At 45.3% G+C, this 13586-nt stretch overlaps 1 protein-coding gene across 3 annotated transcripts in view; it reads left to right on the top strand.

Annotated features, from left to right (window-relative positions):
- LOC119013529 (trinucleotide repeat-containing gene 6A protein-like) overlaps positions 1-13586 on the top strand; it is a 32561-nt gene that overhangs the window by 17197 nt on the left and 1778 nt on the right. For all 3 annotated transcript variants that reach the window (XM_037088151.1, XM_037088150.1, XM_037088152.1), the window contains 20 exons: positions 270-2309; positions 2405-2600; positions 2720-3183; positions 3507-3638; positions 3742-3906; positions 6419-6607; positions 6740-6906; positions 7043-7120; positions 7234-7401; positions 8594-8713; positions 9107-9244; positions 9540-9635; positions 9772-9946; positions 10160-10303; positions 10473-10643; positions 10741-10881; positions 11363-11470; positions 11637-11864; positions 12224-12294; positions 12690-12829. In XM_037088151.1, coding sequence (XP_036944046.1) covers positions 270-2309; positions 2405-2600; positions 2720-3183; positions 3507-3638; positions 3742-3906; positions 6419-6607; positions 6740-6906; positions 7043-7120; positions 7234-7401; positions 8594-8713; positions 9107-9244; positions 9540-9635; positions 9772-9946; positions 10160-10303; positions 10473-10643; positions 10741-10881; positions 11363-11470; positions 11637-11864; positions 12224-12294; positions 12690-12829 — 5131 coding nt within the window. The remainder of the gene's footprint in view (positions 1-269; positions 2310-2404; positions 2601-2719; positions 3184-3506; positions 3639-3741; positions 3907-6418; positions 6608-6739; positions 6907-7042; positions 7121-7233; positions 7402-8593; positions 8714-9106; positions 9245-9539; positions 9636-9771; positions 9947-10159; positions 10304-10472; positions 10644-10740; positions 10882-11362; positions 11471-11636; positions 11865-12223; positions 12295-12689; positions 12830-13586) is intronic.

The raw sequence follows: 13586 nt of genomic DNA, 5'->3' as shown, positions 1-13586 counted from the left end.
TGATGGCAGCTGTGTCCAGGCTCAGGCCTGGCACTGATCACATTCAGAACAGTTGGGATGCTGAAGGTTGGAGGGAATAGAAAAATGTAAAAGCGACAGTGAATGAAGGGAATTCAAACCACATCTGTTGTTTCATTTAATATGGACGTAATGTCTTACGTGAAACTGCATCTTTGAAACTTTGAAACTAAACTTAGTATATTAAGTCAGCTTTGATAAAATGTACATCTTCAATTTAACATTATCACCTTCATTCATGTCCACCCCAGGTCTGGAGCATTCTGGCTTGGACTCGCAGTATGAGCCTTCCCCCTGGTCCTCTGGCTCGCCCTGCGGTAGTGACGGCAACAGCAACTGGGGCAAAGTCCTAGTGGACGGAAACACAGACAAACCCAACAACCCTTCTTCAACTAACTCTTCTGTCTGGCCTCCCTCATCCTCTTCATTCTCTTGCTCCTCGTCTTCTTCCTCTTCAGGCTGTGGGTCAGGATCGGACCCTGAGTTGGCATCAGAATGCATGGATGCAGACTCTAGCTCGTCGATTGGCTCTGAGAAAAACCTCGCCGCTGTGACAACAGTGATGATGATGTCAGCAAATGCTTCTTCTTCTGTGTCTTCTACGGCTTCTTCCCCCTCCTCCTCTATGGTGACTTCTGCCATGATGGTCGGCGTTTCATTGAATGGAGACAGCAATGGCAACAGTCGCCAGGTAAATGGTGGAGGAATGGGAACCATCAGCGGTGCAAATAATGGAAATAATAACATCAATGGGCCCTCCCCCTACTCCGTGACGGGGTCCAGCAGTATTGGCAGCAATAACATGGGTAACCACAACAACAAGCCCGTCAATAATGGAGGTGTATGGGGCACCCCGTCAAGCAGCAACATGATCACCGCCGCCGGAAGCACCCCCTGCATCAATGGAGGGTTAAACCCAAACACTTTAAACCCAAATGCCAACCACGGTGCCTGGCCACAGAATCTAACCCCAAGCCCAGTGTCCCAGGGCCAACGTCCTCCACAGGCTCAGGGGATGAGTTCCAAACTGGGTCTAGCTCCCCAACAGGGCCCAATGTTGGGCTGGGGTAGCATGGCAGCTCCAAACAACAGCAGTATGATGGAAGACACTGAGGTGAATAATGGTACAGCAAGCAGCAAGGTGTTAGGAAGCAGCAACAGTGGAAATGGTGGCCTCCAGCCCACCAACCTTAACACTGAATCCAATGGACCAAATAACACTATAATGATGAATACTACTACTACTACTACTAATGCCACAATGACCTCTAGTCCACCAAACTCTACCGCCTCACCCCAGCTTAGCGGGGATTGTTCCTGGGGCTCTATTGGAGGAGGGAGTGGGGGTCCGCTGCCCAATGGAAACCCCTCATCAGCCCCCCAGCTCCCACAAGGAGAGCTGGGGGCTCCTGGGGCCTTCGGTACACCTTGGGGCGCAACTACCTACCCTGGAGAAAAGGGCCACCCAAATGCAGACACTGTGAACCCCCAAAACCCTGCCTTAATGCAGGGTGGGACCCCCCAAAACTCCTTAACTGCTGCTTACAAGAGTAATAATACCCACAATAACACTGGGGCCCCACGCTGGGACCAGGGGCCCACCAATAACCCAAACCAGCCACAGAGTAACTTGTCCTGGGGTGTCAGCTCAAATCAGATACCAGGCTCTGCAGGCCAAACACCAGGAAATGGCCAAACTACTATGGGCCCTCCAGCAGGGATACCACGTCCCTGGGGGAGCAGCGCATCTTCTTCTTCCTCGTCCTCATCATCTTCTTCGACATCTAACAACAAGATGTCAAATGGAGAATGGGGATCAACAGCTCCGGGTACCAACCATTCAGATGCTGGAAGTCATAAAGGAAGCTCTGCCAACAATGGCTGGAAGAGCCTGGAGGATGACGCCATGGGCATGGGAGGTGGAGGTGGAGGAGGTGGAAGCCATGGCTTAGGGAGTGGAGGCTGGGGTCGCTCTGGAGGAAGTGAGGGAAGTGGAGAGAGCTCTGGAGGTCGTTCCAGCTCTGACAGAGATGGCAGCCAATCAAAAGGGGGAAACCGCAGAAAAGGTACTCCAACAATACCGCCAACTGTGACCCGGAACGATTTGGACCCAAGGGTTCTGTCCAACACTGGATGGGGACAGACGCCTGTACGGCAGAACACCGCCTGGGACGTCACTACCACTTCTAACAATCAGCACCAGGGTCCCAGGGGAGACGAAAGAAAGCATAGCAGTGGAGGCTCCGGCTGGGGCACAACAACACCGGCAGCTCCTTCCCAGACCTCTGGAGGTATGGCTATAATATGTATGAAATGATAATGTATTTTAGTGATATAAAGAAACGTGTTCAGGTATAAAAGAAAACATTTTCTATTCAACTTGCAGGTTGGGGCGGTGGGCCGGGCAGCTCAGGCCCTGGTACAGGAGGTTCAGGTTGGGGAGAGCGACCATCCACTGGTTGGGACAGCAAAGTCCCAGCGAGTGGAGGTGGACAGAGTGGCTGGGATGATGGATCCAATTACAAGGGAAGCAGCAGCAACACCAGTAACACCTGGAGCAATAACATAAACAAAGAAGACAGGTAATCTAAGTTTAAAATAGAAAATACTGATGGTATTTTCATTTCATTTTCTCTACTTTTTGCAAACATTATTCATCCACATTATAATTTTACTGATCACGTTGATTGCTTTTGTGTAGATCCAATACATGGACTAATGCACCCAAGCCACAACAGGGCTGGGGTTCCAACAGTGGAAATGGAAGTGAAGGCTGGGGTAATGGTGGAGATGGTACCCGACCAGGGGCCAGCAGCCACTGGGGGGAGCCTCAGAAAAGTGCAGGCTCAGTGGGTTGGGACAGCGACAGTGACCGGTCTGGCTCTGGATGTTGGAGTGAGCCAAGCCGAACCAACACCAGCAGCGGCAATACCTGGGTTGGGAGTGGAGGATCAAATACTCCAGATCAGAGCACTCCAAATCCAGGTTCCAACTGGGGCGACTCTGTCCACAAACCCAATCCTCAGAATAACAGCCAGGGCTGGGGTGAGCCAATGAAGAACAACCAAGGATCCCAGAACTGGGGTGAGCCGAATTCCAAGCCCTCCAATGAGTGGGGAAAAGGTCCTGAATCCAACACATCCAGAGGCCCTAACAAGCCTACAGGTAGTTAAGATTTATATAATTCACTGTCCTTATTTGTCACAGAGTCTCCTGTGCCAAGAAAAACAACATATAGTGAAAGTACATGGTACTCTTTGTATAGTAGCTCGTATTGTGTCTCCATGTAAATGTGTTCATATTTAGACTGTGATATGTTTTAGTGTCCCATTTTGCACATGCAACCAAAGAAATATCTCTTCTTTTTTGCACACAGAAAGTAGACAATAATGTATTTTCTGCATGCCTGTACACAGCAATCCTGCTATACACTGCATAGCATAGACAGGTGGGAGGACATACAAATTACAAATACACTTTTCTATCAGGCTGGCTGGGAGGCCCTATGCCCACAGTAGGTCAGAAGGAAGAAGTGGCAACTGGGTGGGAAGAGCCTTCTCCAGAGTCTATTCGTCGGAGGATGGAGATCGATGATGGGACAGCAGCTTGGGGAGACCCTGGTAAAGCCTCAACCACTACACATTTCTTTAAAAAGAGTGGCTGCGACACCTGAACAAAATCATGAAATTCCAGACTGACCATAACATTCAACCTTCTTCCCAGGTAAATACAGCGGTGGAGCTGTCAACATGTGGAACAACAGGACTGGCCAATCAGAACAGGAGGCTATGGGCCCATCCTCTCAGCGCCAGTCCCACCAAGCAAACATCTCAAAGCATCCTCCTCAGCCCATGCAGCCTGTTGCCCAGGACAAAAGTTGCACTTCTGGTAAGGTGGAATTTGTATGCATGCACCCATACGGCCTGATGAAGCCAGATTAATTAACTGTCCTAACTAAAGATAATTTGAAAACACGTTCTAAACAGACGCTAGATTTAAGTAATTAATAAACTAAATTTCAGTTGAACCAGTCGTCATCTCACAGAGCTTGACTACGAAAACACAAATAGGAAGGAGTACAAAAACTTACGCACGTGCCCACACATGTGCATACATGTGGAAACAAAAATTATGCTGATTTTAACACCTATGAGTCAGAATAGCTCTCTTTGTAATATGCCAGGTTACAACAGATCTCGTCATTAGCTATATGTTTAGTGTAGTTAAGCCTGCAGGGATACTTTGATCCTCTCACTTGTGACAGATTGTACCAAGCCTGGGTTGCATTAGCTTGCAGATTAACGTTTTATTTTTAATTTGGTATTGAGGTGCACATAAAAATGCTGGGACACAAGCCATTATCTAAAATGCAACAAGCATGTAAGTGCAAGCCTTCTGGTGCAGTCTGTAAACCTCACAAATGGATAAAAAGGTGCAAGTCACACCCACCTACACTCTCTTTTGAGATAGCTGAAACAAGGTCTTAAAAGGTTTTTGACACAAAACAGCATGGACGCACACACATTGACAAATGTATTCAGAAGCATACACAATTTGCACAGAGGCATAGATAGAAAACAAACACGTACAGCTATTCTCTCCCATCTCCCCATGGTGTTGTCTGTGTCGAGGGCTTTTTGTAAAGCAGGTTGAGTCATCCCTTTGGAATGCTAAGAGCATCGATTTTTCTCTCCCCTCATTTGCCTTTCTTTCCTCCTCCCTTTCTCTCTCACCCGCCAATTCTGCTCAGTGAAACACAAGCTTTTATTGGGTTTGAGAGAGAGAGAGAGACCGTGAGTGGTAGAGAAGGAGGTCTGGTGACTCGGTTATAGGAATGGTTCCAATGTTAGAGGGGAAAACTAAAAAGAGTAGCTATTCTGTAAAAGTGGGCTGAGGAAGGGAAAAGAGGGGAGGGACTGGTGGGGTTATACAGGGTTGCTGTCTTGCAAGCTAACTGGAGCAGCAAAGTGGGTGGAAAGGAAGGGTGGGGCAAACTAGGCAGCTACTGTGAATCGAAATCTACAACCTGATTATTTCTCGAATCATTTAAATGTGACAACTTTGTAAATTGAGAGAAAATTCTGAGGTCTTCTGAGTTAATGCATACTTTTAAAATTTGTTGTAATATTTAGAATTGGATAAATATATTGATTCTGTCTTTTAAATAATATACTGCTCAGTCCGCTCCAGTATTTGAATATGTGCAACTAAAATCAAATTTATATTCTATACAACTTGTCACACATGCGTACACACACATCTTGTGTTTCTCGTCCCCCTTTTATTAGATCAACTAATGCACCTACATAGATGGTGAAACGGAGCAATAGATGCAGGCTAGGGTTACATTTTCTTATTTGGTGTTTGTGTTTGCATCACATGTACACCCTCGATTGCGTGTGAGTGTTAAGTGCATATCTACATCTACCTTAAAACATGAAAAAATGTGCCAGTTTGTGCAAATTCAGCTACCTTTGCATGATTGTTTCGCCCTGTGTTTGTTTTTGTGTTGTTCTATCTGCACATACTTGTGTGCGAGCATGTTCAGTCACATGAGGGACACTGGAGCCTGAGGCCACCCCATGATCTGTCCTATTTTTACGGGGAGGTATCCCTGGCATCTCCCCAAACGCCTCCTGTGGAGGGAGAAAGTAGCAGGTCTGGGTGGTCAGCTGTAACAGGAGCTCTTTGAACTCATGCTAACACTCACTTTGAGCACACAGTCTCACATTTGAAAGCATATGGGGACCTGTGCACACCCACAGGGCTTAAAGTAAACAACACTTACATAAGCAAGGTGACATGGGGTTCCCCAGGGACATGAGCAGGGCTTGCTCCTGGAGCTTTGCAGCAGAGAAAAACAGTGTAAACTTGCAGCATCATTGCAAATGGTTTCCAAGAAGAAAATGTTTTCATCCACATATTTAAATTAGGGGCATCGATGTCGCCTTTTCCACATGATGCCACCCACTCTCCACCTCATGAGTGTCCACATAAGCCTGATATGGCTACTCTGTCTAAGGAAAGTCTTATTAAATGCCAGTATTGTGTGTTTTATTGACTGCATCTTGATACACAGTTGGCCATAGGGGTAATACTGTCACACTGAACAAGGCACGTTCTACCAGTAACAATTATACTTTCTTTGTTCTATTTAAACGTTTTTTATTGTGTGAGAGGACATGCAGTGTACAGGCCCAGTTGGAATATGGTGGTATCACTATTTCTGCTGGATAGAGAATAATGGTTTTTGCTGTCCTTCGTTTGTTTTAGCTTTAGATGCATTTTAGCTGTTTGAATATTCAAATAATGATACATTTTAATGAATGGCTGTTGATTCAAGACAACACCACAGAAAGAGCATTCTTATTCTAATCGGTACCTCCTCCTTTTCCTGCAGGTTGGGGTGAGCCTTACACCCAGCAGAAGGAGTCCTCAACATGGGGGGAGCCTTCCTCTACTCCACCTGTAACAGTGGACAATGGGACATCTGCCTGGGGGAAGCCCATGGACACTAGCTCTAACTGGGATGAACCTAGCAGGGGTAGCAGAGAATCTGGACCTGCATGGGGTGGCCAGCATAAGTCTGGTAGGTGCACTCATTTACATAAATATTAAGCAAAAACCAGTATCTGAGGTGAAAAATACTGTTAATCCTATATGCTATTTTGTCTGATGTTGAAATAATGTTTTCTGTTTCTTCCTCTCTGCCTCTTTGTAGCCCCAGGTCCCAAGCCCATGGAGACATGGGGTGGTGAGGAGGTGTCCATGGGCAATAGCTGGGACCAGGAAGAGGAGGTAGAGATTGGCATGTGGAGCAACAGCCAACACGACAACCGGTCCCATGATCAGAACAGCTGGAACTACAAGCATAAAAATGCCTACAAGGTTTGTCCACGTATTAAAGTTAAGCACAACAAGGTTTATGCTCTGGAGGTCTTTTTTGACAGAATAGAGATATTAACATTGATGACCGGAAAGTAATGTTTTTGATACTTCTAAATCATATTTCAACTGGTTTCAGATGAACAAACCAGTCAACAAACAGGATGAACCCTGGATGAAACCCTTCATCAACCAGTTCAACAGCATGAACTTTTCTGTGAGTACTATTTCCCATTGTTTTGCTGTCAGCAGCCTGGTAGTTCCTGTTATATCCAACTTGGTATGTTCAGGGAGTCTCTAAAATCCTATTTTCTTGTCTTTGCCTTGCAGAGAGACTCTCCTGATGACTCTATGAAGACTGGAGCAGGGATGGTACAAGACAAGCGTATGGACATGGGAGGTATGGGAGACTACAATGGAGTCATGGGGAAGAACCCTGGGTCCAGACACCAGCTCCACAAAGAGTCTGCCATGGATCGCAGCCCTTACTATGACAAGGTACGCAGAAACATCAATATTTATCTGGTATCCTATGGTTGGAGTTAAAGAAGGGTGACAGGAATACACACAGCAGGTGGGCTGCATCAGCACTTGTACACTGTGTACAAACAACATTACTAGACTGAGGTTTGGGCAATTTCTCGGTCAGTGGTGGTGATTGTGTGGTAGGTGTGGAGTGGAAGAGAGAGTCTCTTATTTTAATCTGCCTGTAATGTCAGGCCGCGTAGTTCTCCCTCAGCCCTGTAGTGCCCCACAGTGGTTGTTCTAACACACTGCATTTGGTGGATAGGATTTTTCATTTGCTGTGTGTAAGATTTATTTTATAATTATGAAGTATTAGTTTTGTCATGACACTTAGGGGCAACAAATCAGCATTGACATATGCACACTTGACAATTGGTAGTTTTGCAAGTGATTTGTAAATATGTGGTAATGATTCATTCCTTTCTGTAGTTCTGTATAAAGCTGTCGTGGGTTTGTTTGGCTCTGCTGCTTTTCCTTCTGCATTAAAAAGCTGCTCTTCCTTAAGTTTTCTACTGCAATTCCCTCCTCTCCATTGGTTACTCTTCTATTCACCATTTACTCCTTTCAACCTTTCCTACACTCTCCACTCTCTCTGACCTCATGTCACCATCTCATTCCTCCTCTTGTCACCCTCTTCTGTAAAATTAACTCTTTTCCTTCTTTTCTCCTTCCCTCGCTGCACTTCTTTGGCTGCTGATGCGCTTCCTGTCCCTCTGTGTTTGCCAACCATCTGCTGTGCACCTGGCCTTGCTTCTGCAGCTGTCTGTCTCCCCCTCTGCTTATGGTAGCCAAGCTTCTGATGAGCTCTCCTCCAATCAAAGCATGAGCTTCTCTCCCTCCAATTCTGCTCAGCCTATCCCCTGTCTCGACTCTGGGCTGTCTCCTGCCCACTCTAGTCCTGGGGGCGCTCGGCAGGTGAGTGTGGGACGATGAAGAGGATGTTGTCTTGAGGTTGTGAGCCGCTGATTCTGAGATGCCAACATTAAGAAAGAATCTTTCTATGTGTATTCTAGGAGGTTACCCGTCAGATCTTGTTAGAAATGTCAATTCCTAAATGTGTTTTGTAATTTTACTCACCAGTAAGTAGCCGGTGGAAAATCCCAGTCATTTTTAAGTGTGTCACAAGTTTTTTGACCATTTCTGTGTTTGTGTCTTCCCTGCTCAGAATGTAAACCCTATGATGGGTGGCAGCAGCGTAGCACAGGGCCGAGGTGGCCCCCAGTCCCAAGTCCCCCCCCAACCTAATCTTCGTAACCAAGTGCCTCCACCCATCCTGCCCTCTCAGGTAACACACGTGCACAAAACACTTAACATTGTTTTCATCTTGTTGATGCATCGTTGCATCGATTGCTCATTATTTTTGAGGTTACATAGTGTGATCAACAATGGTATGAATGTCTCAGCATCTCTTCAGTGAATGCTCTTTGATCTTCCAGATCGTTCAATTTAGACCATTGACCATAGACTGAATATTAGAATATTGTTCTGTATTAGAAATGTATTTAAATAGGTGATGGTTCAACTTGTGCCTGTATTTATGTAGATATACACTTTACAATGTTCGTGGATAATGGTTAGTCACAAGCTGGTCCATGGTTGGCTTTCTAACATTTCATTCACAGGAAAGACATTGGAATGACAGTATATACACTAAAACCAATGTCTGGTTTATGTTCAGGTCCCTCCATCCCTGTTGAAGTACCCAGGAGGAAATGGAGGTCTGAACCCTCTGTTTGGCCCCCAGCAGGTGGCTGTTCTCAACCAACTCTCCCAGCTCAACCAGCTATCACAGCTCACCCAGATCAGCCAGTTACAGGTAGAGTGACACACATGCACTCAAGCATGGAGATGAGGATATTTTCCGCATTGTTTCAGGTTTTTGTGGTTGTTGAGCTTATGTGCCACTGAAACTGTTGAAGAGAACCTGTTGCAGTTGAATGAAATATCTCTTAAATTCAGCTAATGTATGTCCTACATACACATGTTTTGTACTAAAGTAAGTTAACCTTGTACAGTGTTCCCCTGCAGTATATCTATACTGACTTATAAAATGCTGTGATTTGTCGTATACAGTATTTGGTTGTAAGTGTTTTCATGTCATCTGTCTGCAGCGTCTTCTCCTCCAGCAGCAGCAGCAGCAGCAGCAGCAGCAACATCAGAAGGCTCAGAGCCAGAGAGTCATGCCTGTGGGACGACAGACTGAACAGGTGTGTGTGGAGAAAAATTGCTCTGATTCGGGCCTCATTACATTCGAAATTCAATTTTTTAGATGATGAAATAGCACTGGTTCCATGATGTTGCTTCATTGATTTGTTTCTTTAACCTCCTGCCTCCTGTCCCTAGACACGTCCTATTGGTTCATCTCCATCAATGATGCAGCCCCCTCGGCACCTGGACCCCTCCCTTCTGAAACAGCCTCCACTCCCCAAACCGTACCTGGATAACTACTTGTCCCACAATACCCCTGAGATGCAGAAGGATGCTGCTGCTCTTGGATCCTTCAGCAACTTCCCTTTAAGTACGTGGCTAGTGTTAGAGTAATTTTTACATTTGATTGGTGTATTCTCCCTAACTTGAATGCCAATGAATTTAGTTGTAGATATTTTTCTGTTGTATGTGGATAAACTGTTAGTTTTGACCAATTCTGTTGAGTTGGCTCATATATTTAGACTCACAGCAACTGACGACCTCTTCTCTGCTGTTTTCTCTCTTCCTCCATTGCTCCCTTCAGGCTTGAACTCTAATCTGAATGTATCCCTGGACATGGGTGTTGGTGGCGGTAGTGGTGGCGGAGCTGTGAGCTACAAAGAGCCGCCCCAGTCCAAACTGAAGAAACTTTGGGCTACTGACCCTCTGGAGCAGAACAGCAAACCTGGTAAAGAAGAGGCCCGTTGTTTTTGGGGCAAACACTAATAGAGTGGGGGTGGGGATTAAGTTGCTGAGGTGGCTTAAAAGTGTTGAACACACTTCAAGATGTATAGGGCTGCTGTTTTGGTTTGCTCTCTGTGATTGTGTTTTCATGTTTGTGTGTTTTGGTCCCTCAGGTGCTATGTCGTCTGGGCTGCGTCTGGAGGACTCTCCCTTCTATGACTTCCTGTCTCCTGGCCCATCTCCCCTGAGTCCTCCCGGCCAATCAATGGGCTCGGTGGGCGATGGCTGGCCGCCCCGTGCCAACTCCCCCCCACCCCATGGAAACACTGTCACCTGGCCCCCAGGTAGGCTTGCTTTCAAATGCACAAACAAACAAAACATTTTTTGTGTGTGTAGAAAAATGCTGATTGCTCTGTGTGTGCCTTTTGTGCTAATGTGCAGAGTTCCGACCCGGGGAGCCTTGGAAAGGTTACCCCAACATTGACCCTGAGACTGACCCGTATGTGACCCCCGGCAGTGTCATCAACAACCTCTCCATCAACACCGTCCGCGACACAGACCACCTCAGGGACAGGAACAACGGTAGGTCTCTCTCACACACGCACACACACGCACACACACGCACACACACGCACACACACATTATGCTGGACATTATTTTTTTTCATAGCCAGTTCCATTTTGTATTTGTTAAGTTTATAATCTACAACACAATCTCTTAATAATTTTTGTCTTTTAGCAACGAACTTTAAGAAAGTATACGTCCTTATTTTAACCAGCAGGCACTGGCAGATTGTATCAATAGAAGGCTAGCGTCTGTGCTCAGCCAAACATTGTGTCATAGAGAAGAAGCACCACTCTGTACCATGTACTGGACTACTTGGCTCTACTGAAATAACAGAATCGTGTGTCTTAATACGAGCTAATATAGCTTAATATGTTTGTGTTAAATTAACTTTTTATGAAATTGTAAAACTGAAATAACCAAGAAATTGGGTGTGGAAAAAAATAGGTGCTATTGAACACTCTCACTGACACTTATCCTTCTCTTTTTCTTTCTCAGGGCCATCCTCATCACTGAACACCACGATGCCTTCTAACAGTGCCTGGTCATCCATTCGTGCCTCCAGCCACAGCGGTTCCCTCACCAGTACAGCACAAAGCACTTCAGGTATGAGTTCCTCTCGATCCAAATAATCTTGAGAAAACTTCACATTAAGGAGAGGAAAAAAGTTTTAATTTTAAGAACATCCAGAGTAACAACAGTCAAATTAGACATGTGACAATGGACTTGAGGGTATCAAAAGGTTTCACTTTGCTCTCCTGTCGCCTTGCAGCCAGACCCAGTGAGTCAAAGTGGTCTCCCGGCGGCGGTTCTGTGTCCAACTCCTCCCTTGCCCATGAGCTGTGGAAGGTCCCCCTGCCTCCTAAAGCGCTGTCTGTGGCGGCCCCCTCCAGACCACCACCCGGCCTCACCAGCCAGAAGCCCAGTTCTGCCTCCTCTGGCTGGGATGGCTCAGCCCTAAGGCTGGGATGGGGCTCCTCTGAGTCCAGATACACACCTGGTAGGAGCAGTATTGTATTACCTGTAGGACTTACTAGGATCTCTTCGTATTTTTCTCATTAGTCTAACACTGTTAGTGGATGTAAGGAAAGAAACTGTGAATATAAGAAATTGAAATTTGCTTCGACGGTTTAGTTTTACAAAAAATAACTTTATAGTTTGGAATAAGAATAATACCACTGGTGACATCTTTTGCCGTCATGTGTAAAATGCAGGGTATACTACTACAAAGTATGGGACAGTTTATCCGCATTTTGTGGCTGGATGACACATCTAACCTTCCCACTTGTTTTACCATCTTACACTTTACACAAGTTGCTCTTTGTTAGCTGATTGTGATTCCACTCTGTGCATTGCCAGGTTCCAGTTGGGGTGACAGCAGCAGCTCAGGAAGAACCCAATGGCTTGTCCTGAAAAATCTCACACCTCAGGTATTTGCATGTTGAAATATAAAATTCAACCTGTGTGTTTTGTCATCCTGTATAGAGTTGTGAAGTGGTAAAGTTTTAAAGTGATATGATTTCCATTTTCTCAACACTGTAATCTGTAGCTTTCACTCAACAGAATCTTACTTGGCAAAATACAGCTTGGGGAGTCATAGTTAACCTCGGCCTTATAATTTCCATGCACACAAGCCTGTACCTTGTACTTTTTAATTAATCAAACAACCGGTTGTTTTCTGACCAGTTCTGTTAATATTTTGGCTTTGTGATTCAGCCAGGTGAGTTTAAAGCTGATCGAATCCATAAAGGTGATGCAACTGTGAGCCATGTAAAATTGTCTATGAGAAAAAACAATGAAATGTTGGGGTCCGATTGTCTCACAGATTGATGGCTCTACCCTGAGGACCTTGTGCATGCAGCATGGCCCTCTGATCACATTCCACCTCAACCTGCCGCACGGAAATGCCGTGGTCTGCTACAGCTCCAAGGATGAGGCCACCAAGGCCCAGAAGAGCCTGCACATGTAAGGAAACCACACACACACACCCCTTCCTGTCCTGTACTAAAGCTATCACTCTGTGATGTCATTGACCCAGGCTCATGATGGCACATTGACTGACCTGTTCAATACTTGACTCAGTCAGGTTAGCAAATGAAATCAATAAGTTGTTGGCTGGAAAGACGACTGGATGTTTGCCCCTGTAGACCATTAGAGTGACATATTAACTGTGCCTACTGAGGTAAATGTGCTACAGTTTGGCATTAACAGCAAATGTATTTAAGTACTATCTTAAAAAGAAACTCGGTTACTGTAACCTGGCAGCAGATAAAACAAACCAGATTTCTCCTAGAAAATGCTTATTGCTTGACTGCGTATACAGTTGGTTGTTTTAGACGTGAGCATTTGCTAAACAACAGTTGAGAAAGTAAAAATATGAATGTGATTAACACTAGTTATTTTAAAAAGATCCCAGCTACAGTCTGATGAAACAAACCCATGAGTAGTTATCATCGTTGAACATTTGATCATTTTTAACATTTAGGAAAACCTTTGCTCTCACTACTCTTCTAACACACTAATAAATAAAAAAAAAAATACAATCAAGACACAGCGAATTCCAAATACGTAGGAAAATGCTAGCAAAATAAAGGGGATTGTCGAGAAGAAAATGATGTGTGTAAATACACCTGGTTACTGTAGTGCATGTAAATGGCTAACCTGATTTCTGTGAATAACTTGATTCCATGAGTACATGAGTCCAACATACTGGTGATGGATG

The sequence above is a fragment of the Acanthopagrus latus genome, chromosome 23 (assembly GCF_904848185.1).
Source record: "Acanthopagrus latus isolate v.2019 chromosome 23, fAcaLat1.1, whole genome shotgun sequence".
Classification (NCBI taxonomy): domain Eukaryota; kingdom Metazoa; phylum Chordata; class Actinopteri; order Spariformes; family Sparidae; genus Acanthopagrus; species Acanthopagrus latus.
Note: the sequence above shows the minus strand (reverse complement) of the source record. Positions and strands in the feature narration are given on the sequence as shown.